General features: G+C 46.2%; 11 protein-coding genes across 11 annotated transcripts; 6 read left to right on the top strand and 5 right to left on the bottom strand.

The window, feature by feature from the left end:
• Nucleotides 1–637: 637 nt before the first annotated feature.
• Nucleotides 638–1,123, bottom strand: N7478_003501 (uncharacterized protein; the record flags this gene model as incomplete). The annotated part of the gene is made up of 3 exons (XM_056919715.1): nucleotides 638–718; nucleotides 744–889; nucleotides 964–1,123. 3 exons carry the CDS (start codon nucleotides 1,121–1,123, stop codon nucleotides 638–640), a joined length of 387 nt encoding a protein of 128 aa, XP_056782873.1.
• Nucleotides 1,124–4,362: 3,239 nt separating this feature from the next.
• On the top strand, nucleotides 4,363–5,051 carry N7478_003500 (uncharacterized protein; the record flags this gene model as incomplete). Its single annotated transcript, XM_056919714.1, has 3 exons — nucleotides 4,363–4,455; nucleotides 4,513–4,646; nucleotides 4,715–5,051. 3 exons carry the CDS (start codon nucleotides 4,363–4,365, stop codon nucleotides 5,049–5,051), a joined length of 564 nt encoding a protein of 187 aa, XP_056782872.1.
• Nucleotides 5,052–5,514: 463 nt separating this feature from the next.
• Nucleotides 5,515–6,566, top strand: N7478_003499 (aldo/keto reductase family protein; the record flags this gene model as incomplete). The annotated part of the gene is made up of 2 exons (XM_056919713.1): nucleotides 5,515–5,566; nucleotides 5,623–6,566. The coding sequence occupies 2 exons, from the start codon at nucleotides 5,515–5,517 to the stop codon at nucleotides 6,564–6,566; spliced, it is 996 nt and encodes a 331-aa protein (XP_056782871.1).
• A 320-nt stretch (nucleotides 6,567–6,886) lies between these two features.
• Nucleotides 6,887–7,552, bottom strand: N7478_003498 (uncharacterized protein; the record flags this gene model as incomplete). The annotated part of the gene is made up of 1 exon (XM_056919712.1): nucleotides 6,887–7,552. The coding sequence occupies one exon, from the start codon at nucleotides 7,550–7,552 to the stop codon at nucleotides 6,887–6,889; it is 666 nt and encodes a 221-aa protein (XP_056782870.1).
• A 1,127-nt stretch (nucleotides 7,553–8,679) lies between these two features.
• Nucleotides 8,680–11,336, top strand: N7478_003497 (FAD-dependent oxidoreductase; the record flags this gene model as incomplete). The annotated part of the gene is made up of 5 exons (XM_056919711.1): nucleotides 8,680–8,981; nucleotides 9,047–9,318; nucleotides 9,375–9,745; nucleotides 9,808–10,559; nucleotides 10,610–11,336. 5 exons carry the CDS (start codon nucleotides 8,680–8,682, stop codon nucleotides 11,334–11,336), a joined length of 2,424 nt encoding a protein of 807 aa, XP_056782869.1.
• Nucleotides 11,337–11,535: 199 nt separating this feature from the next.
• Nucleotides 11,536–12,525, bottom strand: N7478_003496 (uncharacterized protein; the record flags this gene model as incomplete). The annotated part of the gene is made up of 1 exon (XM_056919710.1): nucleotides 11,536–12,525. One exon carries the CDS (start codon nucleotides 12,523–12,525, stop codon nucleotides 11,536–11,538), a length of 990 nt encoding a protein of 329 aa, XP_056782868.1.
• Nucleotides 12,526–12,993: 468 nt separating this feature from the next.
• On the bottom strand, nucleotides 12,994–14,520 carry N7478_003495 (amino acid permease family protein; the record flags this gene model as incomplete). Its single annotated transcript, XM_056919709.1, has 1 exon — nucleotides 12,994–14,520. One exon carries the CDS (start codon nucleotides 14,518–14,520, stop codon nucleotides 12,994–12,996), a length of 1,527 nt encoding a protein of 508 aa, XP_056782867.1.
• A 579-nt stretch (nucleotides 14,521–15,099) lies between these two features.
• N7478_003494 (amidase) lies at nucleotides 15,100–17,227 on the top strand (the record flags this gene model as incomplete). Its single annotated transcript, XM_056919708.1, has 2 exons — nucleotides 15,100–15,108; nucleotides 15,167–17,227. The coding sequence occupies 2 exons, from the start codon at nucleotides 15,100–15,102 to the stop codon at nucleotides 17,225–17,227; spliced, it is 2,070 nt and encodes a 689-aa protein (XP_056782866.1).
• Nucleotides 17,228–17,731: 504 nt separating this feature from the next.
• N7478_003493 (agmatine deiminase family protein) lies at nucleotides 17,732–18,859 on the top strand (the record flags this gene model as incomplete). Its single annotated transcript, XM_056919707.1, has 1 exon — nucleotides 17,732–18,859. The coding sequence occupies one exon, from the start codon at nucleotides 17,732–17,734 to the stop codon at nucleotides 18,857–18,859; it is 1,128 nt and encodes a 375-aa protein (XP_056782865.1).
• A 2,573-nt stretch (nucleotides 18,860–21,432) lies between these two features.
• On the top strand, nucleotides 21,433–22,107 carry N7478_003492 (flavin-dependent quinone reductase; the record flags this gene model as incomplete). Its single annotated transcript, XM_056919706.1, has 1 exon — nucleotides 21,433–22,107. The coding sequence occupies one exon, from the start codon at nucleotides 21,433–21,435 to the stop codon at nucleotides 22,105–22,107; it is 675 nt and encodes a 224-aa protein (XP_056782864.1).
• A 208-nt stretch (nucleotides 22,108–22,315) lies between these two features.
• N7478_003491 (ATP-binding cassette transporter YOR1) lies at nucleotides 22,316–26,811 on the bottom strand (the record flags this gene model as incomplete). The annotated part of the gene is made up of 3 exons (XM_056919705.1): nucleotides 22,316–23,680; nucleotides 23,738–26,419; nucleotides 26,521–26,811. 3 exons carry the CDS (start codon nucleotides 26,809–26,811, stop codon nucleotides 22,316–22,318), a joined length of 4,338 nt encoding a protein of 1,445 aa, XP_056782863.1.
• Nucleotides 26,812–27,397: the final 586 nt, after the last annotated feature.

Genomic DNA, 27,397 nt, shown 5'->3' with positions numbered 1-27,397 from the left:
CGAAGCTCGTGCAGGAGGACAGTAAAGAAAAAACGAGAGCCGCAGGAAGGATCAGTGATATACAGGCTCACACCACCTAAGCGGGGCCAATCGGACTTTGTTAGCTTAGAGCGGGACTGGTACAATGAACCCCTGCTCGATCCCACTCGTGCTAACCACATGTGCAGTGTCCATCTTCGTCTACGAGTGCCCACCAGTGATAATCGTTCATTGACAAATGATGCTCATTGACAATCAATGCACATCCGCCCCACTTCGCCCCGGCTCCAGCCAAACCCAGCGATCAATGCCTCCACGTGCGGGACTCCAGGCTATTAAGACGCTGTAATGAGCCCCACAAGGAAAAAGAACAATTGCGCCTTCAACATTTGCTGTTTATTTAACTTTGGTACATCACAGCACTAGAGAATCATACAGATGACGGTGTACCTCATTGATACTTTAACTTTTGAGCACTTTTTACCGAGTACGGAGCAGAAAAGAATTAAATGAAAGAAAAGGACCGTCGGTCTAGGCAAATCAAATTCCTCGAAATGGTATCATAGAATCACCCGGTAATCACGGACGCCGAAGAACCCCGCCATGCACATTTATACAAGTCACATAATAATTAATCAATGTGAAAAAAAGAAATTATTCATCCAATCATTAGGTCGGTCGTCAGCAGCTGGCAGAAGCTGTGGCAATCTAGGAACGAGATATAAGCGATCGCTCGGATCTATAGGAACTAGGTACCAATATACCATAGTAGGGTCAAACTCACCGTCGTCATCCAGGAAATGAATCGTCAGATTGCGCATTTGTGTAAGAATGTCGAAATTAGGATTTAATTCCACAACGACCGGTCGCCCTGCCTTTTTGGGTGGTTTGAAACTCGCAACGCAGTTCACTATAATATAAAATGTGGAATATCAGTATGGGCTCTCCTCCCGGGAAATCCGGAGCTGGGATTTGATCACATACAAGGAATAGAAACGTATCGTTTAAGCTCTTTTCGTTGCGAGTTGGCAAAAAATAACATGACTCGTTTGCCGTTCTGACCTCGGAGGATCCGGAGATTTTGGCTGATGCATTCTTCACCGCGGCCTTTGGACTTTGCTTCGGCCATGCCCCCGATAAACATCATTTTAGAGCAAAGCAGAAGCTCTTGGAATTGAACACAGTCTATACCACAATAAGTATCATAAGTTGCCCAGAGTACACCCGAAGGTTGTCATACCTTCCCAATTTTCAAACTTATAGGATAATTGTGTCATGAACACAATTTGTGCCGTTTGTACGGTTTGGTGTTCAAGAAAAGATACTCGAAGGGGGTAGTCGGCGGATTCTTTGGGATGTTCGAGATGTGGAACTGGTAGTTTGGTGTTGTGAACTGCAAGTAATCCATCGTTAGATTCAAATTTCCCTGAGTTGGAATGGTTAATCTGGGCTTCAAACTCACAGGCATGAATGAACGGCGTTTGTTGACCGAGTCCTCCCCCGAGCTCCAGACACTTCAAAACTCCCGTCGAGTCTTTGCAGACATCAATAAAGGAGTATCGTAACTTGAACAGCTGACCGTTTTTCACAAAAGAACTATAGGACCGATTAATTCGAGATCAAAACAGAGCCCAATTGAGAAATATTCGCACATCGTCATATGGGGGTTTAACTCCAATCGAATCACTTCATCGTAGTACTGCCATGATTGTTTTCTTGAGCCGGGGGAGGACGCGGGGCTCTGGAAGAGGATACTGGTGGATGCGGACGACACTGTGGAGGTTGACACCGTGCTTTGACGGCGTGAGGATGTGCTTGCCCACTCCTGGATATCTGAGGAAGAAAGCTGGCTCATGGCCGATCGCCTCGACGGCCTTCGAAGACGATATTTTAATGGTGGAGTACTTCAAGGCAATTTTGCATCTATCGATAGAGCAGGTCCCATATTAGGCGAACCGGCAAGAGACATGACATGATTTGATCAAAGGAACAATGAATATATGAACACCGTGATAACCGCTTGAGGGGGGAAACATCAAATACTAGTGTGGATCCGCAGAGTTGAACGTGCTGGAATGGCTGGCTCAGAGATCGTCCCGCAGCGGGTCCGTCTCTATCGCATGTTACTCCCATGTGGCATTGGGTTGGATCCGATTCAACGTCTGACACTGTCAACGCAGGAGGATGCCTGGACACTCTCTCATGACTTCGTATAATACATAGTAGCTTGTATTTCTTTAAGAAACCCCCTTTTATTAAGCCTGGTCGGTCACCCCCCGAGAAGTGATGTTCCACGGTTTGTATAGTTCTCCCGATCTATGTACACCACCTCCTTATATTTGGGTTTCTAGATTCCATGGATCTAATAACTTCTAGAGGCTTTAACCGCAATTGCCCCGAGTCTTTCTCGAAACTCCCTGGAACAATAAATGCCGATCGGCAGGATGGGAGGATGGTCATAGCTCCGAGGCATGCAGGGAGGCTGACTTGCAAGGCACTTCACAGAAAAGAGGGGGGCTATGGGAGGAACGAACAGGAATAGAATTATTTTCCGCGCACAGACTAATAATAAAGAATCTAAGATCAAAGGATCTGTTGTTTATTCATCTTTGCCCCGGTAAAGTCTCATGATCCCCTCTTGATATAGACCGGCACACCCAACCGGATAACATACTTAGGAGTAATGTACTAATTTGGGCAAAATATTACCAAATAGACTTGTCCAGGGAAAGAGCAAAAAGGAATTAAGAGTTCAGCCATAGTAGTGTACCCTCCAATGCACGTGTATGTATGATTCCCAAACACTTGAGAAGTGACCATCTTGCTGCCAAGGTCTTCGAGCCACCCAGCCGGAACGAACTCGCGCGTTCGGTGCACAATTTCCGAATTTTCAAAGACCGTCAGTACCATAAACTGTGCATAATCAGTTCCAGGAACCGTATATGTAACTGCACATGAAAATGGAATGCATTGCCCGGCGCCACAATGGGTCTGGAAGAACGAGCTTGCGTCGCATAGATCCATCCGCCGTTCCCACTTGGGTCATAGGTAGAAGCCACCACTGGCAATTTCGAATTAATATATTTGTATCGGTTACAAGCAGGGCCCAGTTCCTCTGCTAGGTAAACTTTGCCTAGACCAAAAACTTGTCGTACCTACTTCAAGTTATCTCCACAATATCTTTGTTGGTGTCTTAGGGGCCGTATCTCCGCCCAAAGAGCTAATGCGAATATGGCTATGTCTAGGCCGGATCCATCGGCTTTCCATGTCCCAATTTCAGTAGCTGTTCTTTATTTATAGCGACCGCGTGGAATTGCCCTTTCTCGCTGGCACTCAAAGCTTTTCTCTCTCTCGGAGATGTTTACTCAAGGTCCGCCACCCATCGGAATGTAGTTATAATGACAAAAATTGGTACCAACCAAGGTAGCCATCACAATATTTGATACGCTTCCAGGATACCATGGTTGATTTCTGACATGTGTGATATTCAAAGGCATGGCGATAAATGGGTTCTCATCCAGAAAATTCTAAACTTAAAGTTGGCTCGAGCTGAGAGTTCCCCAACGATGCTTGACACGCTGCAGTCAAATAACCGAACATTCTAATGTCCTGGACTCTAGCCATTTTACATCTTCTCGATCAAAAATAATCTCTTGATTTGCGATGCCTAGATCAGGTAACTCAAATTTTGTTCTTGCCTGTATAAGTGATAATGCATTTTCCAAGGCTGTAATAGCTAGTTCAATAGGTGTAGCCTGGCTCAACTAGTCTTACGTAGTAGTTTCTAGTAGTATAATTCCAATCCGAGGGCTCTTGATCTTACAACCTAAAACTTGTTTTATCGCCCTTTCAATACATGTAAGAAGCAACCACTGGCACTATATTCGCCAGCTTTTCCCTCGTTCGCAGTTTGATTATTTGAGTTAGAGTAGTTCGTCATTATAATGTCATAGCAGAATAAATCAATGCATCTGCCCGTGAACCTTTGTCAAGAAAATTGTTGTATGAGCTACAATAGGTAAACTTCTTATTGACCCAATGGCTATCTTTTCCGAGAGGAGGCAAAGTCATAATGGGGGATCAATTCCGCACTGTGCTGCATCAACGTTTGAGTCTCAGAGTTTGACCTATATTTGACGTCAACCGGTATTGAAATCCCACGATAAACCTCAATATTGTACATTTATCTTGAACTCATATTATATCCAGTTTTCTGTTCCGTCAAGTGTCACTATCATTCCTTATAAGGTTGTTTCACTGCGCCCGCCGCACTTGTTGCACGCATCTTTCTAATTTGACTAGACTTCACCGTTTAGCGTCTACCCCCCCGGCGCACCTCAAAAAGTCCTGATGTTTATCAAGAAATTGGCGGCACTGGCAGCCATGGGACTGGCAGTCGCCGACGGCACGTCTGTGGTTTCTCTTTTCATATACGGGGCTGATCAGCAGTCATTGGTCGCTTCTGTAGTCGAGACGGTTGGTGATATCCCCCACGACCGTCGACTATACATACTGACAAGATAATTAAACAAGAAAACAGACGAAGCAACATACAGCATAAATTGCCCTTCTGGGACTAAATCATCCGATTGTGGGTTTGAGCCAGGCCTGCTTTATACTGAGGGACCAACAACTGTACAATGGCATTTGCAAACGCCCTATGACGCGTAAGTTCATCAAATTGACTGGTTAAAGGAATAATTTAAAGTTGATTATTATCCTTGAATTGTGATAGTGATAAGTTTGGTCATGTTATTTGCTCAACAGGAGGCACCACGACCGCCGTCTGCACGGAGGTGACACCTACCAATGGCTCAGCCGCTCAAGCTAGCGAGACAACAACCCTGAGCAGTGACCAAATTTCTTTACTGGCAGTTACGATAACTGCTGGTCCAAACGGAACCGGTATCAACTCTACTGCTAGCGCTACTGAAAGTAGTGTTGCAGCGACTGCCGGTGCAAATCCTTCTGCTGGAAGCGCTTCAAGCTCTGGAAACACCCCCCCAATGTCCATGTCATTGGAAATTTTGTTTGGTGGGTTGGCAGTAGGGCTGATAGCAATTGCATTGTAAAGTTTGAACATATCATAGTGCACATGCTTTGCCAGGTGTCATGCATCAAATGGAAAAGTTCAAAATTTTGTTTTCACCCAGGATTTATAGTCTTGTTCCCCATGTCAATACCTAATTGCGAGCACTACGATTCACAGAAATGTCCAAATCTTTCAGAAAATCCTGTAGCCCGTAATTCCGCTAAATAACCTTATGGATATTTCCCATGCAAATGTTTGCAGCTAAAAAGTCGAGAGCTTCGTTGCTTCACAAAATTGTGGGGTGCATGAGCTCATGCCGGAGTTAGCGGACCTAATAGCGGACCTAACCTCGCCGACTCGGCACTCGCTTGGTTACAATGTCCGCCAGATGTCAATCACCTCTCAAGAAAACTTGAATACAAGTATAAGTATTCATCTTGTTCATTTTTGGGTCTTTAGTCGGCCAATTGGAAAATTAAGTATCCTCTTGCACCAATTTTAAAATGCCGATGCTAGCAGGAAAGCCCATCAGCCAGAACGGCCTCGGTCTAATGCGTAAGTCATATCAAGATTCACGTTTACATCTCAAACCACTAACATTGACTCGATAGGGCTGACCTGGAAAGATGATGTAACACCAGATGAAAAGGCATTCAAAATCCTCAAAGCCGCTTTGGCAGCTGGTGTCAATGTCTGGAACGGGGCTGATTTCTACGGAACCCCGGACCAAAACACGCTTCATTTGATGAATCGCTACTTCACCGCGTACCCCGAAGACGCAGAAAAGGTTGTCTTGACCATTAAGAGCGGCATAGTGGATATGCGAACTTTTCGACTCGATTGCTCGCCGGTCAGTGTACGGAACTTTGTGGACCGCGCCAACGAAATCCTCGACGGTAAAAAGAATATCGACATCTTTGGTTGCGGTCGGGTGGATAAAAATGTACCTATTGAGGATACTGTGGGTGCTCTGGCAGACTTAGTCAGAGAAGGAAAGATTGGCGGTATTCAGTTGAGCGAGGTCGGCTCTGATACCATTCGGCGCGCGGCAAAAGTGGCCAAGATCGATATGGTCGAGGCGGAGATTAGTCTGTGGGCGACTGATGTACTTGAGAATGGTGTTGCGGAAACATGCGCTGAGCTGGGGATCACTATGGTTGCCCACACGCCTCTCGGCGCGGGTATGCTCACAGGCCAAATCAGGAGCCTTGATGATATGCCAGCTAATGACCATCATCGATTCTTTCCACGTTTCCAGCCCGGGAATTTTGATACGAACTTGAAGCTAGTTGATAAGATCAAAGAGATGGCAGATGATAAGGGGTGCACGGCTCCTCAATTATCACTGTCTTGGATCAAGGCTCAAAGTCGTCAGCCTAATATGCCCGTATTTGTTCCCGTTCCCGGTGCAAGGTCGGAAAGCAGAGCCTTGGAAAATGCAGTGGATATCGACTTGTCAGATCATGATCTCAAGGAGATCAGGTCAATTTTGGATAACTTCCCCGTCGCCGGCCATAGATATCCTCCAGCTGCTGCTCAGCTTACTGAGTACTAGGAGATGGTTGACGCACGACGGGGTCCTAAGTGATAGATATTTTGGTTCAAATTTCAAAGGACATAGAACCACTTGGAGAAAAAGTATAATCAACTTCACTTCATTTTATTTTTTGTTTTCTCTTCTGCTCTTTTGCCAACTTCGGTATACTCGGACGCTTCAGTGGTAGACAAGATTGGTATTATTAATAAAAGTACATGTATATAGGCACATTTGGCCTGGAATGGCTCTATTCAGATAGTGAACAAGACCAAGTTTCCAAGCAGATTCTCAGATTATTCTCTGAAACCCGCTATCTCCAACGGACCATTGAAACATAATTAAAGGGCAATGGCAAGACCCAACAGACCGGCAATACCTGCGAGACCCATAGCAACACCAGTAGTAGGCACGGGAGCACCGCCACTTGAAGTCGCAGATGAGGCAGGTGCAGAAGAAGAGGATGCTTGAGATGACGCTTCGGATGACAGGTGAGAGGTCGATTTAGCGCTAGAGCTGGAGGCAACATCCGACGTAGGTGCCACTGAGCTCACGATGGCTGCAGCGGTGTTCGTGACCGCAACATTCAGAGGGGTGGTTTTCGCGGTGGCTTGAGGCGCAACCGTCGCTTCGCTTGAGATTGAGCCTGCATCGGTGATGCTGAGAAAGTCAAGCTCGGCCTCAGAAATTGCCCACGCCTTTACACTGCTAGGAAGAGCAATATACCAGGCTGGAAAGGTGCCAGCTTCGATATCGCTCATGATAGAAGCATAGGAGGAGGGGTCCATTAATTCTTCATACCATGAGACAGGGACAGCTGTCTCCAGGACACTCAAGATCGAATCTGGGACAGATACAGTGGGTACAATGAGGTTATCCGCATAGTCGGAGAGAGCAGAGAGATCGGAATCGGTGGAATCGCTCCAATTGTCGGTTGAATCAGAGCCGACCGGGTTGGCCAGGGCCGGAGTGAGGAGGACCAGAGCAGCAAGTGCGTTGACGTACATGTCGATTTCACGTTTGTCAAGGTGATTCAAAGATTTGACGCGTGTTGCAGTGATTCTTCACCAAGGAGTTGATGGCGTTGGAAGCCATAAATAGGTTCGACCGGTCGGCAAAAAGCACCATCAATTTTTGATCAAGCTTTGACGAGGCTCTGCGCTTTTACAGAATCAGGGACAAACGTTCCAGGCGTGACCCACTTTTGCCTAATTTAAGGGCCTGTTGCAGTACTAAACTCACCTAGTGCTTTCTAATGGATTATTTGCCGAATTGAATTTGGCTAATTCCGCCACAGGGGTCCCATGATTCAGTCTCATCTTATTTTGAATTTCTTTGTGGAAATGACATGCACTTTTTGGAGTTTGTTATCTGTTTCCGTGCCCCTGATTATTGCCGAATTGTTCTCATATGTAAGTGTGCACACGTGTAATTTGGCCTTCGGGGTATTCTGAGCGTGGCCACAGTACCTAATCGAAAGCTAAGCTCAATGGTGCACATGTGAGGACAAAGAATCACAGGGTTCCGAGCAGCTGGGCGGATAAGATGTCATATACTGAATAGGTACTCAGTTCCCTGTAAGTGTTCCTTTGAGATTAGTTCAAGGATGCTTTATTGCCGTGGTTATACAAACTCATCAGCCACAAAGGTGCGATTTGTTGTGGCAGAAGTTGTTTTTTCTCGATCATGCGACAGCGGCTCCATACATTGGGAACTTGAAGATGACTAACTTCTCAAGCGCTGCATCCACGTTAGCTAGCGGAGTAGTGATTGGGCGGTCCCATTTCCCCGACCCCGTCCCGTTTGGCATTCCGATTGGTTTGATTAATGATCATGCTAAGACTCGGGTGAATGTTCACATCATCAAAGTGTAGAATTTGATCACGAAAGGAATATTAAGTGGTGATTGTTGGGGGGTTTCACAGCTACGAGTATGGATCGGCGGACGATGTCACGTCCGAGTCTAAGATAGGATCTACAATTGAACACCGGAAATTAGGCAGCAAAATATAGTATAATACGGGTTCCTACTCTCTTGAAACTGGGATGTGAATAATTTCAACTTGAAGTTGTGTATCCAAGGTTACCCGCTCAATAAGACTCGCACACCGCGCAATTTAATTTACCGCCGAGTATGGGGTCAACTGACGATAGAGTCATTATAGTCGGAGGGAGTATTGCCGGTCTGTCTCTAGCTTTGATGCTTGAGAAGAATGGAATCGACTTTCTCGTTCTGGAAGGCTATCCCAGTATTGCTCCTCAGGTTGGAGCGAGTATTGGCGTTTTAGCCAATGGGTTACGCATCCTTGATCAACTAGGGTGCTGCGAGGAAGTAGTGAAAGCAGCTGAATTTCCAGTTGAAACAGTACTTTTCCGTGATTCACACGGTCGGCCTTTCTGGCAGTTTGAGGACTTCAACCAGCAAATGACAGCAAGGTTAGTGACATGTCAGCCATCCCATGAATCTTTATCAAATATTTAACTCTTGAAATGCGGGATAGACATGGCTACCCAGCCGTTTTTCTCGATCGGCGCATGCTGATCCAAATTCTTTACGACAACATTCGGCAAAAAGACAAAATTTTGGTCTCAGAGCGCATCGTTTCAGTAACGACTCACCCCTCACACGCATCTGTTACCACAAAGGAAGGCAAAGAATATTCTGGAACTTTTGTTGTTGGAGGAGATGGAATTCATTCCACTGTACGACGGCAAATGTGGGACCAAGCACAGAAGATGGATCCAACTTGGTTTGATCAAAATGAGGCGCAATGTACAGTTTTGTGAAACCATATGGCCCCGGAATTTGTGCTGACGGAAAACTTGCAGTACTTCCAGCCACGTACGCATGCATCTTCGGCATATCCCAAGGCGTCTGTGGTGTTGAAAAAGGCACGCTCACCTCCGTGTTCAACGAGCACTATTCCTATCTAGTCCCTAGTGGGCCAGGTGATAGAACTTACTGGTTCTTGGTGAAGACAATGGACAAGACCATGTATGGTTCTGACATTCCTCGGTTCACAAAAGACGAAGAAGAAGCTCTCGCAAAGGAGCATTGGGATGACTATATTACACCAACACTACGATTCTCAGACTTGTATAAAAAAAAGTTGAGCTCAGTATATACGTCTTTACCAGAGTATGTATACAAGAAATGGTACTTTGGAAGAATCATGACCATTGGCGATGCGGCCCACAAGGTATGTTCAAATTAGAGACATTTAGAATCACTGGAGATTTCACTAATACTAGATCAATCTAGCTCGAACCGATTACTGGACAAGGTGGAAATTCAGCAATTGAAACTGCAGCAGCTCTCACAAACAACATTGTCTCAGCCTTGAAGGACCATCCGTCAAGATTGTGCCAGCTTTCAAACGATGAAATCAACTCAATTTTTGAACAAACTCAACGCCAGCGAGAGGAGCGGACATGGAATCTCGTGAAAGCATCACACTCACGACAACGTATGGAATGCATGGAGACGCCACTCCTGAAATTTGTGGCCAAAAATGTCATACCTTATATCCCAAAGCAATTGCTTGTTAACAACTGGATTCAAACTTATTCCCCGGCCGTTTCATTGAACATGTTTCCGAAGCCCAAAAAGGATCATGAGATGCCATATTACGACGAGTTGCTCCGAAGCCCGTCCCCTCGTGGGCTGCTCGGCTATATGGCTTATGCCATTTTTGCAATCATGGCCCTCATTGGCTATAAGTTGTTGTTCACTGCTGGAAAAGCTAACGGTACATGGTCACTCCTTGGTCAGGCTGTCCTGAGCCGTTCAATCAAAGAGATTGATGTGGAACTGCGACAGGTGTATACTGGTGTCCCTTCAATTGACAAGCTTCTCAAGACTCTAGTGGCTATTTTCATGCCAGCAATTATGCACCCATCCAATCCAGAGCAGCCACTGCAACTACTGTACTTCCTATCGTCAATGTTACCATTGATCGGTATTTTCACAATTGAAGGGTATCGACGACGGAACAGATGGACACCGATTGCCAGGTGAGTAGATTCTTCCCGTATAGAGTGCGCGTTGCTAATCAAAACCTCAGTGCTGGCTTCTGGGGCATACTGTATCAGTTACGTGGGATCGGGTTCATTGCACCGGTGTACTTCGCAATGAGCCTCTTCGCATCGCGTCGAGCCAACTTCTTCGTTCAACCTGGAAGATATGTCCCGGCAGCCAAATTTATTCTCCCTGCACTCGTAATTGGGTTCATTGTGCCAACTAGCCTTATCTTTTTTCCCTTCAAGGATCCAATCATCCAGCAAGGCGTAATCGCGTTCTGGCAGCCAGCGCCGTTACTTGTTTCCTGTCTTACAATGATTTTCTCCACTGCAGAAACTATAGTTTCGAGCGCCCTTGGATGGAACAAATACTGCCCTAGGAAGCCGAACAACGATCTTCCACATTTAAGAATGATTTATCAAGTAACAGGGGTTGTTTCGGCCTGTCTTCATCTGAGCCTGATAATAGGGTGCTTGCTCTCGGCAGAGTTATCTCTGACGCGCCTCTTTGTCCCTGAAAGTTCATTCGCACCCGTGGGCACACTGGCGGATGGAGTTTTCATCTTCTTTCGAAATGATTTTCTTCTCGTCACAGCAGCTTGTGTCTTGTGGTGTCTGCTAAGTATCTGGGATATGAATCGATCTGGGCTCTCCGAAATAGATTTGCGAATTGCTCTGGGCGCATTGGTTGTTGGGGATGTGGTTATTGGCCCTGGCGCCACCGCTGCAACTGTCTGGTTATGGCGCGAGAAAATGATGAGTCGAGAGTAAGGAGGCATATTACCGAACCTTGAAAATGCGATTCTCATGGTACGTATCCAATGTTTGATGATGGGGCAAGTTTAGTCGTTGGCATCCATTGAGTGTTTTGAAAGATCAAAGTCTCAACATCACGTCGGCGAAATGCAGCAGCACATCCTATACCAATGCACTCATGACTGAGGGCTGAAAATAAAGCAGCTTGTTAGATTTAATGACCTTTATTTGCCTTGACCTGATAATACTCACCTTCAATAAGCGCATGTTCGTTTATAGAGGCGCTTGGTGGTTCAATAGTATTGGCCTGATTTGCGATGAGAAGATGGGGCGACGCTGTTGGGCTGACCGTAGCTGATGAAATATTTTGCGACGAGTATAAGCCCCGAAAGTCTCTATTTGAAGGGGGTGAAGGCGTATTCTCCAATTGAAAACCACAGTGTATTAGAAATCCTTCCACGTCATGAACATCAAACCACTCCTCGTCGCAAGGAATCCTAATTATTCCATTTGCGTTTTGAATACGATGTGATGGCTGGGTACTTGTCGCTTCTGTTCTCGTGTCTGGGGCTTGGAAATGCGTCCCCGCCCCGCCAAAGCTTATAAAGGGGAATCGGGGATCTTCAAGGGGATTGCAAGGGACTGTCGTCACAACTCGTCTGAAATATAATGCGATCTCGGATCGTGGCAAATTTTGCAGCATGAGTCCGAATTCCGGCCAAATGGCTTGGTCAGACACCTTGTCGTTCATCAAGTATTTATATCCATTTTCTGCACAGGCACGGAACAGACGTTGCGTAAATGATGTCGTTGCATATGGAATTGGTCGGTTTCTGATGATCGACATTTCTAGCCCCGAGGAATGAGAATCAGACTCCTGGACAACACTAGGCACAAGCAGATGTGAAGTTTGAAGGAACGATGTCCAGAACTCAGAACGAGATTGTGCTGGAGAAGGGAGAGTTGTCCGCGCAGTGTTTGGCTGTTCTGAAGGATGATCATGAACAAGCAGTTGGCCTACATGCTCCTTAAGTGTAGACTTTTGCAAGTCGCACGATTTTTCACTCGGGGAAGAGCCTTGAACAAGTCGTATTTGAAGGCGAATTTGTTTTTCTATGAGGTCAACTGCCTCGGAGAGTCTCGGCCGCGGCACAGACGGGTTTGCCTTAGTGACGAGCTGGAGAGCATCCGCAATGTGGGACATTTGATTTATAGCATCTTCCAGATAAGAGTTTCTTTCCTTTAAAGATTCCACTAGATCTTGTTGTCTGGATCTATAGGCTCGCTGGGCGTCACGAATTTGCTTTCTTCTAGTCTATTTGAATGAGTGTCAAAATTGCGACCGTAAAAGGGGGTTTGCCTACCGCGCCTGGACTGTCGGCCGATGATTTGCAAGGTCGGCCTTTCGCCCTCGGCTGTGTTGAAGCAACCCTAGCAGACATTTGAAATCACTTGAAGGTCAAGACCTTTCAGCGTGCCAGTGTCAGATTATAATTTATAGAAAGTCTAAAGGGAAAAAAGGACCTTGAGTTGCTGGATGTGCCGAGTCTCACAAGTGGGTCTCGGATACCACACTCTATTGGCTCAACAATATTGTCATATTCAACATTTAACCATAAGTACGTGGAATTTTATGAGGCTCAAGTCAAATACAAGGGTGTAAGCACATGGTTCATTCAATCTCAATCTTGAAAAATGTCTGACGGCCCTTTATGAACCAAAACATCAGCGAAATAACCAACATTACCCCGAAAACTGCAATAGCATAGTTCATATCACCTCCAGTAGGCTTCGGGGTGCCTGGAAAAAAGAAAAAGACTGAAACAACCGTGCAAGTCACGACACTGATATAATTGAGTACCTTCCCCCATTTTCCTAGTCTGAATGGGCCAGGAGATAATTTTTCTCTTCCAACAAGAAGAAGTGTAGCTATCGGCATACCATAGGATATCATCAAAGCAATGCTACTGACACTGACGATCGCCTGTAGAACAGTCGTAGAGAACAAGTATAAAACCCCGATCGCGGCAGTGATTATACCCTGTGCCCATGTTGCCCGAACCGGCGATTTCCAGTATGGATCTACATGAGCGAGGTATCTGCTGTATGGGAAACCACCTTCCCGTGCAAACCCCCATGTCATGCGAGATGCTGTTGTGGCAACGCTAACATTCTGTCCGATGCAGATGATGGTGAAGAGTGCAACGAGAGCTGCTGCTCCATTGAGACCAACTATTTGTTGCGCGAGTCCAATAAAAGGTAAACCGGAGGGCGAATCGGCGATAGCGGCCTCATTTTGGAGACAAAAGAGACAGATCACCATGAATACGAAACCGGTTCCTGCCCCAGAGATAATTGCAAGGTACATCGCTTTTGGGACGTTCCGACGAGGATCAGGAATCTCTTCAGCCATATGAATGACGGAATCGAATGCTGTGAGACCATATGCAGATTGTAAAAGACCCAAGAACCAAGTGACGCCATTATTCCATCCAGTTTCGTTTGTCCAATTACCGAACACAAAACTTGGTGCCTGAAAGGATAGGTTAGGATTTGACGAGACAGACACCAAGAAAGTAATGCAAAATACTGCAAAGAGCGCAACAAAGCCGACGCCCATTATGTTATTCAGCCAGGGAAGGATGGGGTCCCTCCGACAAGCAACAACATTCACGACGGTTATCATCAAGGATAAGCCGACATAAACGACGAAGCTAACCCACCCTTGATTGATTCCATTCCAATCTGGGTCAAACATAAGCTTCATCCCCAGGAGGAAGTTGGTATTAAAAGCAACTAGTGTTGCAGTTGCAGTCCACCACCCGAAGACATTAATCCAGGCACACATATAGGAGAAGAACCTTCCGGTTGAACTGTCGCAGAGATTGAAAATATAGTATGCCTGCCCTAGAGACGTTGGCATGCTACTGCAAAGCTCCCCTAGGGACAACACCACGCAAAGGTTGCATAGTGCAACCAACGCCAGTCCCCAGAGAATTATGACAGGACCTCCACTGCTGAACCCGGTCGCGAGATCGCTGGATATGGCCCCCCATGACCCTAGAACGCAGAATGCAAGCGCCAAGAGGCTGTAAATATTAAACTTCCGTGAAAATGCCTGCTCGTAGCCTAAAGCAAGGATGTCCAGTGCATCTTGATCGATGGACTTCGTGTCGGCAATTTCACTGTCACGTTCCATTTAAGATTGCCCCAGGGGGCTTGGAAATGAGACAGTAATATTTGATTGAAAAGAATGGTCGATGGCCCAAGGATCTTCAAGTCTTTCTTGTCAATTGAAGTGATTGCTTGGCTCACAATTGCGGACCAGAACTTATATATCATCATTTTGCGGGGAGAGTTGGAGCTTGAGCGCTACCTAGTAAGGTGGATTCGTATAGATAACAAGTCGACCGACACGCGGGTTTGGGTTCACTAGGACGAAAGGAGAAGGAAAACACGATGAAAGCAACGATAAAGATAACGAAACAAATCCAATTCGTATCGAATGCGGGGAAAGTCTCCACCAAACCCAATTTCAGGGAAGCTAGAATTGACACGGCAAGTTGATGCTTGCTGGCTTATCTGCGGCCATGGTAGTGGGCTGTCGGGTCCCGCGGACCCCGAACAATGGAACTAAAACAATTGACAAATGATGATGTATACAAAAGGCGTGTGAAAGCTTATGATAAACACTGTTCATGATCAAGGAAAAGTCTCAAGGGCTCTGTATCTTTGTCTGTTATATTTTTATCGGTTTGTCTTGCGATTGATAATCAAAATGCAGCCTGTAAGTTTTCAAGTGCGAACTGGATACAGTGAAGTATCGATTGACTGACAACATTTAGCCTAAACCCCATGAGAAGCATCAAGATTGGTGCATTTTAGATGCATGCATTGAAGAGCTGCTTGATGCGATGTCCGAAGGATCCTTGACATGTGTTGAGTTGGTGGCCCGATATCTTTGTCGAATAAGCATATACGATGCTTCTGGCCCGAAGCTGAGTGCTATCCCGATTCTTAATCCACACGCAATGGAAGAGGCTTGCGCTTCAGACTCCAGACGTACCTCTGGTATACCACCAAGGCCACTCGAAGGTATTCCCATTCTGGTCAAGGACAACATCAAAGTCCGAGGAATGACTGTCGCAGCTGGCTCCCCTGCATTTGAGCATCTTGTTGCTACGGAGGATGCCACATGCGTGAAAATTCTCAAGGCGTCGGGGGCAGTTATCCTTGGAAGAACAAATATGCCAGCTATGGCAAATGGTGGTATGCAACGAGGTGTGTATGGTAGGGCGGAAAGTCCATACAACTCTGATTTCTTGACGGCTGCCTACGGGTCTGGCTCCTCAAATGGGTCTGCCACTGCAATAACTGCCAATTTTGCGGCATTCAGCCTGGGAACCGAGACAGTGTCATCCGGGCGATCTCCAGCCTCCAACAATGCACTTGTTACATATACGCCGTCGAGGGGACTTCTACCTTTGTCAGGTGTGTGGCCACTTTACCCGACGTGCGATGTTCTTGTGCCCTACGCAAGGAGTATGAAGGACCTTCTCCTCATTCTGGACGTCTTTGCTCAAAGCAACTATGATGATGTCAAGGGAGATTTTTGGAGACAGCAGCCCTTTATTCAGTTGCCCATTCTAAATCAGCTTTGCCACCGACCGTTCAAAGAGCTCCAACACAAACAAGAATTGCAAGGGAAGCGCTTCGGTGTTCCATCAATGTATATTGGAGGCAATACCCCTGTGCCAATATCAATCAGACCGTCCGTTCTCAGACTGTGGGAAAGAGCCAAACATGTATTAGAATCCCACGGGGCTGTTGTCATTGAGGTTGATTTCCCACTTGTCACAGAATACGAAGATTGCGATGCTTCTTTAGACAAATGGGCGAAAATCAAAGACATGCCGGAAAACTGGCTCCATACTGAGAGACATGAGTTAATTGCCCATGTCTGGGATGACTTTCTTCAAATAAATGGTCAAAACAACTGCAATTCTCTCAGTTATGTGGAGCCAGGATCGATTTTTCCACTTGCTCCTGGCTCACTCCCCGGTGAATCGGAAGCCGATAATCAACTAGACTGGAACGGCCTAGTCGATTATCCGAAGAGGAAACCCTCGTCCATGTTTGATCTTCCGGGAATGGAAGCTGGACTAAAGTCTTTAGAAAGTGCTAGAAAGTCCACGATGGAAGATTGGATGGAAAGGTTGGGTCTGGATGCGGTGGTGTTCCCTGCCAATGGAGATGTCGGGCCTTCAGATGCAGATATTGACAGTGAAGCATCGAAAAAGGCTTGGCGTAATGGTGTTTTGTACTCCAACGGCAACCTTGCAATCCGTCATCTTGGGGTGCCTACCGTATCGTTGCCCATGGGGATCATGGAGGATATCGAGATGCCCGTCAATATTACATTCGCCGGGAAGGCATACGGTGATGCAGCTCTTCTCGAGATTGCGTGTTCTTTTGAGGCTGCTACTAACTACCGCCGAATGCCACCACTAGTGCCAGCCCTTGAGTCCGACATGGTCAGCATCGCGGTTACAGCCTCTGAGGCTAGAAGTGCAGGAAATTTGGAGAACCATGCATTGCCTCAGATAAATATCACCTCTAAGGCTAAAAAGGTTGATGATTCGATCGTTCGTATTACGATCCAGGGAACTTTGACAAATTCTTCTCACGGTTTGAGTCCCACGGATTTTACCTGCTATATCGATGGAAAGCCTCATCAGGTCAAAATTTCCGGTAATGTCTGGGAAGTTCATCTCGCTCGTCCCTTACTATCGGATCGAGACTTACCTTGGCCCCAGTGGACAAGCCCGGCGTTGGTTCAGACTGTTATTGTTGTTGTATATCGCTCACCGGCTGGCCTCTCTGCTGGCGAATTGGTCATATTTTAGAAGATAAAACAATCCATTCGTAAAATAGCACTCAATACTAATTCCTTTTCCATTACAATACACTCATGCTCTATTTCAAATCTTTCAACTTGAAATAGTATCTCGTTCAATATGGATAAATAATATGAATCAATTTTCATGACTGCCTTAGCACTTCAAGTTTGTGACGTGAATATTTAATTCCACGGGGTTTTATTTTGACTTTCAATAATGACCATTAGTCATAATACTCTTGAAGCTCCTCCGAAGAACTTTCTTCAAGGGGAGGTATATGCGAGAAAATTGGGGTCTTCGAAGTAGCGACCTCGGGGGCTCCATTATGGAGGCGGCAGGGGCCCGCGGGCTCCGAGTGCAAACATTGCGGTTTTTCTAACGACAGAAATAAATGTATATAGCGCAGGAAAATTATGCTTCATTCAAGATCTCACTATATTTTACTCCTCAGATTCAGTGTGTCTTGTGAATTTTCTATTTTCAATCATTACTTTTCCTCTTTTGCGCATCATGCTAAAACAACTTGAAGACGTACCTGGCGGCCTCAAATCTGCCAAGTACCCGGCAGAGTGGGCTTCGCACATCGCAACAATTCTCGGATTTCCTTCTGAATGTTCCCTCCCTTCAACTTTGTATGAAGCAGCATGTAGCGAGATCATCGAGCTCGCGGGGGCAATTTCTCATTTTGAGCCTGTGCGCCTATACACAAGACCGGCTGATATCCCACGCGCCCAATCCATGCTTTCGAGCACTGGTCGCGGGTCCTACGCGATTGACATAATCCCATTCGCTACCAATCACCTTTGGGTGCGCGATACAGGTCCAGTTTATGTGCAGGGCATCAAGTCCCCATCAGAGAAATATCGTGCTGCTATTAGCTTTGGATTTAACGAATGGGGAGGGAATGGAGGTGTAGGTGCGGATGGGTGGCCTGAATTCACAGCGGAGCAAATTCAAGAAAATCATAGCTTTGCGAAGGAAGTAATCCAATCTGAGCACGATGCCGGATTGGTCGAAATCAATGCAGGAATTTGTTTGGAGGGGGGCGCTCTAGTCAGCGACGGGGATGGAACGTTGATCGTCAGTGAAAGCAGCATAATCAGCGAGGGGCGTAATGCTGGAATGGCCAAGGGCGAGATTGAAGATCAATTGAGACAACTCCTGGGCGTGGACAAGATTATTTGGTTTCCGGGTTTTCACAACCTAGATATCACAGATGTACACGCCGATGCCGAGATTCAGTTTGTGCGCCCGGGTGTTGTTGTTGTTTCGAAACCCCACGCGAGTGCTCAAGAGAAATGGCACGATGTATACCGTCAAACAACGAAGGTCCTTAGCTCCGAAATTGACGCGAAGGGTCGTCAATTCGAAGTTCATGTTATTGATGAGCCCGATCCTAAACTGATCTTATCTCCTGGCAACGGCTATCATGAAGGTGACCCTGCTACCAATTATGTGAATTTTTACTATGTCAATGGCGGTTTGATTCTGCCCATGTTTGGAGACGAGAATGCAGATGGAGCTGCACTGCGAACTATGCAACATCTTCACCCAGATCGAGTGGTCAGGCAATTTTATGTCAATGCCCTTCCATTGACTGGAGGAGTGATTCATTGCGCCACACAACCGGTCCTTTAGTGGATAATGGTATTCAATAATTGAACTTGCTTTTTCACCCTTGAAGCTGTCTGGGCAGAAGCCGTATATGTTCTTGGGCCTATACTAGTTAAACTAGCTTGAAAACTATTAATTTTCTTGGTTATAGATCTAACACGTACTGAGAAAATATGATCTTATTGATAAATCCTTTCCAAAGAGGCTCGAAAAGTCTTAATCCTTGTGCAAATTCTTCAATTGCAAAGTTAAGGAAAAAAAACTTGAAAGGAGACAAGACGAGGCGGGGTTCAAAGCTGGAGATCTTCAGAAGTGGTTCCTAGCTGTAGAATTAGCCGATTTACTTACTCACTTGACCATTGCAATCAGGCAAAATGCATTGATTACCAGAAATGCAGGCGAGGATCAAAGAGAGCTAATCCAATAATCAAGAGAACTGCAATGGTATTACAAATTCCACCAAGAAGATCATTTCGTCGCAAATATCATGCTCACCTCACCGATGGCAAAGAGCTTGCCCGAGCCAGTGCCAGGAGGAAGGGGATCTGCACTCCAGCCACGGCATCTCTGGCATTGGATCCAATCTACCTCATCACAAAGCCCCACGTTAGGAGCCGATACTGCCGGAAGGATTGAGGTGGGGAGAAAGACGGTGACAAGTTTTAGGGCCGGTAGACTGATATGTAACCCTGGTGCAGGGTTTTGGAGAGGTTGCCGATTGGCCATGAACCTTGAATATGCATTTAGGTGGAGCGTAGGGCTTGAGCGGACCCGATTACATAGTAGTGGATTGTGTATGGGGCGGCCCCGAGAAATGGACCCCGGATAAGATGGCATGTAGCTGAACAGGATATTCCGGACATACGTGCCAATTAAAAGTCCACAATAATTTATGTGGTACTTTTTCATTCAATTTAGAAGTGATTCTGTTACGTTATGTTACGTAAAAGCAGTAGACTGGAGAACGGAGACGATATTCGAGTGCGAAGTGGAGGTCAACAATTCACCAAATCTCCGCATGAGCTTGTGTTGCCGAGCATAAGACTTGTTTTCCTTGACCCTTCTTAGAGTATAAAAGAAACACATCACTACCCTTCCCGCTAGAAATAATTTCTCTCGGCATCTTTATCTTATTTTCTTTACCAAATCTTCAATATGCGCCCATTCATCTTTCTTGCAGCCATCCTTGGCATATCAATGAGTGCATCCGCTGCTGACTGCTTGAATGAGTGCTCATGCGTTGACAATCCCAATGGAAGTGACGTATGTCTTGGAAACTTACAACGTCTATCATCTCCGTATAGTACTCTAACATTTGGAACAAACAACCAGTGTGACGTCAGTTGCTCAACTGACAGCTGCGCATCGCAATGTGGCTGTACCGGCGTAAGTGATCAAAGCCATGCTGTCCTTTCTTACATATGACCTGCAGATGACTAATAATACACAAACAGTGTGTAAGTCTGAGAATCCATTTGAGAATTGGATGGCTGTCTTGATCCACAGTACTAATCAATCTGCATCGGAAATAGGTCGTAAGTCTTAGATCCGTGCGACAACTCGGAAGAGATTGACCACTCTGCAGTAACTTGCGCTGATTTACAAAAATTATAGGATGTAAGTCATTACCATATCCATAAAGCATGTCCATATAGTCAGAACTTCACTAACACTCATGGTGAATTCAACAGGTTGTAAGTGAAAACTATTCGAGCAACTATGAATCTATTAATTTCAGGTCTGACGGTTATGAAAACTTTAAAAAGCAAGTAAGTTATTTTACTTGTATCGGGATGAATGCACTTGAATTTTATCGATACTAATGGTGATATGGATTCAACAGTGCGTAAGTGTAAATTGAAATGATAGAAGCATAGCTACTTTGATAGGATTGACTTACGGTGGACTATTCACATAGGCTGTGAGTAATAAATGCCAGATTTTGGGGTTCTAACAAATATTGATGGGCCCTGTTGCTGATGAATTATTGTTGAGCAGTAAGCGACACATTCTTCAAGCATTCAAGTTGATCCACGCAGTGGGATCCAAGGAATTGAACACGAAATGGATTCCAAACGCAAGGGCAACCTCATGGACAGATGCTATATATAATTTGCCTTAGTATTGGTTTTTGGTATCCTTTATCGGTTTTCCCAGTACTCTTGTGTGAATACAAAGGCTACAAGTTCAGATTATCGGCGGTCATGGCCATCTATGGAATACAATACCAATAATTTGGAATTCCATAATCGATTTCGCATTCTGTAGCAGTATACTTTTATGAGTTCCAAGATAACCAGGTATTTCTTCTAATGAAATTTTTATTTATATATTTTAAGTCAACAATCCGTCCATACACCAGGGCACAGAATTGATTGAAAAGTGACACCTCGGTCGCCACATTCTACAGATTCCTAAATAAGCTTTTTCCTCCGCGGATCCGCGGAGCTCCCAAACTATAAATCAAAACGTTCTTCCAGACTTTCTGAACATCCCAGCTACATTGTCATTTCATTTCGTCTTGCACTTGCAAAATTTTGAAGATTTATTCCAATATCGCACCACGTTACACTCATGCTCTACCTCAAATCAGCAATATGCCCCCAAAACGAGTTGCAATTGTAACAAGCAGCACCCGCACTCCGCGCCTCAACCCAACAATAACCAAATACGTCCATGACGCCCTCGACACAGATCCAACAATACCCACCCGCAAAGCAACTTCCTCGGGCCATCAAACTCCAGACACAGACCCGCGCCACATAACCCTCTCGATTATCGACCTTCAAGCCCAATCTCTACCCCTCTACGATGAATCCGTCATACCCGCCAGCCTGCCCCCCTCAGACCCAACACCACACTACTCAAAGCCTCATACAAGGGCGTGGTCCGCTGTTGTCCGCGAATATGACGCCTTTATCTTCGTCACTCCGCAATATAACTGGAGTATACCAGCTAGCTTGAAGAATGCGCTTGATTACCTCTTTTATGAGTGGAAGGGAAAGCCTGCTGCGATTGTTACTTATGGGTCTCGTGGTGGGGCTAAGGCGGCGGATCATTTGAAGGGTGTGTTGAGTGGATTGAGGATGAGGGTTGTTGGGACGACGGTTGGATTGCCGATTAAGTTTACGGGGTTGCCGGTCGGAGAGGGGGAGAGGGAGGAAGTTGAGATTGATGAGAGGGATTTGAAGGGGTGGAAGGATGCTGGTGTTGAAGGGATGTTGAGAAATATGGGGATGGAGCTTGTTTGTGAGTTGGATAAGAATTTGTAGGGTTGGAGATTTCATCTGCTACTGTTATTTATTTTATGATTTGTATGGATATTTTGATTTATAAAGAAGAAGTGATATTTGAGGTAAAAAAATTATTTGCATTTTAAATCTAATCCGTATGTGCGTCGGAGAATATGCGTGAAAAATTATTAACATCCATGAAAAAATTCCAACCATTATATACTTTTACTTATTATTCCAAGTCTTTTCAGTTCTCATCCAGAATATCTTGTCGAGAGATACTGCTGCGCTCACACATAGCACGGAAGATACCATCTGGCTTATCATATAGCGCAATGGGGCTATCCATCTCAGCAATCTGACCCTGATCCATCACACAAATGCGATCATAGTGAATGATGGTACGAAGACGATGGGCAATACACAACAAAGTCTTACCCTCGAAGCCCTGCGCCATGGTATATTGAATCTTCTGATCCGTCTCAAAGTCCACAGAGGAAGTCGCTTCATCACAGACGATGATACGTGCATCGCGGACCAGAGCTCGAGCGAGAGCCATAAGCTGGCGCTGACCAAGGGAGAAGTTCAGACCCTCTTCGTCGACGGGGGTCTCGAGTGTTAGGCGTTTACCAGGTCGAGGCTTGGAGTCGCTACCTGTGATGGGCGTTGAGATGCCAGTGGGAGGGTCGCTAGGCACCACGTCTGTGTCTGGACCGAGGGTTTCGTCGCCAATCAGATAGGCCTTGCGGAGTGCGGACCATAGCTCTAGATCACTGTGCTCATCGAATGGATCGAGGTTGGTTCGGATTGTGCCTTTGAAAAGAGCTGGGTCTTGTGGAATGATGGCTAGTCGGGAACGGAGATCGAAAAGACCGATTTTCGAAATGTCAACACCGTCGATTTCGATGGTACCTTCAGATAATTCTGTAAGGCGGAACAGCGCAGACATAATACTGGACTTGCCTGCACCAGTGCGACCGACAATTCCAATACGCTCACCTCCGCGAATGTCCATGCTGAGGCCCTTGAGGACAAGGGGCAACTCCGCTCTGTATCGCATCTTGGTGTCTTTGAACTCAATGTGACCCTTTTCAGGCCAGCTCTCAGGGACCACGCCTAGTGTCAATGGGGCCTCCTCCTCTAGCTCGGTACCGTAGTAGTTGACACGCTCTGTGGCATTCATGTTATTCTCTACCTCAGCGAGTTGGCGGACGGTGAATTGCAACATTTGCGCGATAGCGAGAATGTAAGAAAGAATAAGACCCGAGATACTTGGTGAGACGTTGAATCGAGATGTGACAACCAAGACACCGATGACAAAGACAAGGCAAACGGCTACAACATCAAGTCGCACACTCAGCCAGCGTTGGTTAGAGAATGTCAGGAAGTAAGCGCCGTTCATTGTATCGATGGAGTTGCTGATGCTTCGCTCGAATTGCTTTTCCACTCCATAGGCTCGAATAGATGCGACACCAGTAATCGCCTCGCCAAATTTGGCGTAGACCATTGATCGCAAAACGGATTCGTGACGTTTCATCTCGCGGGCAGATGCACGATAATAGTTTGAGGCGAGCAGGAATAGGACGAGAAGTGGTACAAGCGCAATGACGAACTGAGAATAGTTAGTACATAATTTTTGATGGGATCGAATACAATATGAGTGACTCACGTAGTAATAGAAGACGACAATCAAAATCATAACTGAAATGATAATAGTCATCGTGAATGCATAGATTCGCATGGCGTCGGAAAGTTCGTTATCCATAACTTGAATATCTTTCGAGAAGCGGTTGGTTATACGGCCCAAAGGTGTCGTGTCGAAGAATGACATCGGAGCACGAAGCACACGAGTCATCGCACGCTGAAGCATTGTTCGACTTGAGTTGGTTCCGCAGGTAGTCATATAAGTCGAGAAGGTGAACATAATGATGGTGACACTAGTAGCCAATCCAGCGTAAATGCCGATGTAAGCACCAGTGGAAAGCTGGGGGTATTTGTTGGAAGTCCAATAAGAAAGCCAGAGACTGGTCCAAATGTTGGCAACGTTCGCAAGAACCAGGAAGAAAATACAACCAAAAGCATTGAAGTAGCTACCAGATGCTTTGATGTATGCTTTCCACACGCTCCAACTAACAGAAGAAGTGGCCATCTCTTCTTGGGTCATTAACACGTTGGCAGGCTTGCCAGGTTCAGCGCCCTTGTTACCCTTGCCCTTTTCATCAACCTCATCGATGTCTTCTTCGTGTTTTTCGTCGTCATCCTCCGCATCGTCCTGTCCTGATGTTGACATGAGGCGTTGGAAGAGTTGATTGTCGCGCATGAGATTATCGAATGTGTCGACTGCGTGGATCCGACCTTCGTCCATAACGACAATTCGGTCGCATCGATTGAGGACATGAAGTTGATGGGTTGCCAAGATTCTGCATCGGTCCTTCAGTAAGCCGCAGATGGCCTTGTCCATAATGTGACGGCCGACGTGAGCATCGACCGCAGAGAGAGGATCATCCATGAGAACAAGCTCCGCATTGAAATAGATGGCGCGCGCAATGTTCAGACGCTGCTTCTGTCCTCCAGACACTGTGATACCACGCTCACCAATCTCCGTCGCATCGCCGTTGGGAAGAATCTCGAGATCTGGAGTGAGGGCGCAGGCATCGACGACTTCATTGTACCAGGCTTCATCATAGTCCTTACCAAACAGAATGTTCTTGCGAACGGATGTATTCTGAATCCAGGCATATTGAGGGCAAAAAGCACGAGTAGTACTCATTCGAACCTTACCATCAGTGACACGCATGTCACCGGCAAGTGCAGAGAGGAGAGAACTCTTACCACAGCCAACTGTTCCAATGACTGCCAGCAGCTCATTGCGTCCGACCTCAAGGTCCACGTGTCGAAGCTTGAATGGTTCTGTGGGCTGCTCCTTCACAGTCTTTTCGTTCTCTTTGGAAGCTTCAAACATCTTAGCTGCTTTCTTGTCCAGCTTACCAGCGTTCGCAGAATCTTCCTGGCTTGGTAGGCGCTCCCAGGTAAATGAAGCACGCTCAATTTCGATCGCATTTTTCATATCTTCAAGGTGTTCAATCTCTTCCTTCTGCTCTTCAGCAAGTAGGAATTCTTGAATTCGTTGCACAGCAGTAATGGCGTCACCAAGTTGACCGAGCACCAAAGGCAACATGTTCAGGGGCATACGCAGAGAGTTGAACAATGCAAGCGAAGAGAAAATATCAGCTGCATTCATGCTGTGGTGTGTGAGGGAGAATGTGACGAATGCCAGCATGGAAGAGAAGACAGGAATAGACATCGAAATGCAGAGAATACCGTTGCGAATTGCCATAATCGTTTGAATGGCACGGATCTCTCGGGCGCGAATGGCCTTCAACCGACCAAGGAAACTGCTTTCCCATCCAAAGAACTTAACAAATCGCACGGCCTGAATAATTTCCTGAGTGAGCGACACACGTTCGTCGGTAATTTTGTTGATAGCTTTTCGGCGCACGACAAGAGACCGCATGGCGTAGATAAGAAATGGCATACTCAGAATCAAGAGTCCGTATCCAGCAAGACAACTGACACCAAGATTGACCAAAAGAAGAACCAAAGTGACGATGATGGAAATAGGCGCTGTCCACAACATGTGGAACATCCCCATGGCGAGGTTGATTCGGTCGACATCGATACTCATTAATGCCACAATACGGCCGTTGCTCCATCCGCGACCGTCACCGGCGACTCCATTGACATCAGTTGCGTCTTTCGAGTCCTTCTTATCAGATTTCTTCTCCTCGGGCTTTTCTTCGGGCTTTTCGCCAATTTCCTTGTTGAGGGCAGCGTCTCTAGCAGTCTCAAGGGCCGCCACCTCTTCGTCGGTCGCTTTTCCTCCTGCCTTTGCTCGAGCTGAAAGTCTCATGGCCTTGTTAAACACCAGGGAGATTAGAACAGCGCGGATTTGACCACCGACCATCTGGCCTCGGTACAAGAATTGGTTGGTGCATATACTCTGCATGGCCTGCATCAAAGTAATACCGATGACAAACCCCATGCCGCGACCGACATTTGGCTCTGGGACGCCCAGTTCTTTTGCTTCGTAGGCATCGGTAGCATATTGGATCAAGTAACGAGTTAAGTAGGGCGCAAAGACCAGCAAAAGGGAACTCCAGAATTGACAAAAGCCACCGAGGAGAAATTCGAAGCGAAATGTGTCGTAAAGGGCGCCTGTCAAAATACGCTTGCTCTTGGCTGCTGTGCGACGCTCTAATGCTGCGGTTAGCCGCTCTGATAGAACATCTACACTGCGATCAGGGTTCACAGTCCAGATATCTTGTAAGTCCAGCGAACGCAGGTACCCGACCTATACACCTGTTAGTAAGAGGGCAAAATAAACAAAATAATAATAATAAAATAGCTTCATTGCGCATATTAATTGCCCTGTATCGCTGTCGTAAAACTTACATTCATCAAAGGCGACATCCACTGGAAAGTAATGATACTGAAAAACCCAGCGCCGTATTCCCTCGACACGGACCGTTCCTCCGGAACAGGTGGTGGAGTCTGCCATCTTACGGGATTGAGTCGATTATACCACTTCTGCTTCTTCTTTGGCGACTCGAAGCTCATCACATCCAGCTGCGGCGCCTTGGGATTCTCAACGGATGCAGATCTACCGCTTGAAGCCTCCGGAAGGTCTGCATTTGCCACGACCACAACCTGCGGCGGCGTGGTATCCGGCAATGGCGCAGCCATAATAGGTGACACCGAACCGGTGACTGAGTCGAAGAAGAAAGAAAAAAGTCACGGATCGGACTGGAAAGAGAAAAGAGAAAACAAGCAAATTCGAGGTCGGACGGGTGGATATTTTAATAATTTTGTATTTTAGGTCGGGGTTAAGCCAGGTTCCATCTCATTGATCCATTAGGATTGCATATCGGATTTAGTGGCTGCAAGAAAAATGAATGGTGGGGCGATTGAGCGGAGTTCCGACGATACTGAAACCGGCAATCAATGCGCTTATGTATGGATGGGTATGACTCAACTGTGGAAGTCATACACAGTGGGAATGCATGTATTTAAGTCAAAGGTTTTTGTCGGTGACGTATAATTTAACTCAGTCGAGTTCGTGTTGAGTAGAGAAAAACCGCTGAAAGAATTTCTTGAATTGTCCGTGATATTCCAGTTCTATGTTTCTCGGGCAATAGAAATGCCCGTGGTGAATTCCCCGGGTCTGTGAAGGCCCGAGAGCTGTATCTACCATTTATGCAGTGGCCAACAATTGTACGCTACACCTATACACCACTCCGGGCCCAATAGCCACCATTTGAAACTAATCTCT

This window comes from Penicillium angulare (genome assembly GCF_028827245.1).
Source record: "Penicillium angulare strain IBT 27051 chromosome Unknown utg000003l_segment0_segment0, whole genome shotgun sequence".
Taxonomy (NCBI): domain Eukaryota; kingdom Fungi; phylum Ascomycota; class Eurotiomycetes; order Eurotiales; family Aspergillaceae; genus Penicillium; species Penicillium angulare.
Note: the sequence above shows the minus strand (reverse complement) of the source record. Positions and strands in the feature narration are given on the sequence as shown.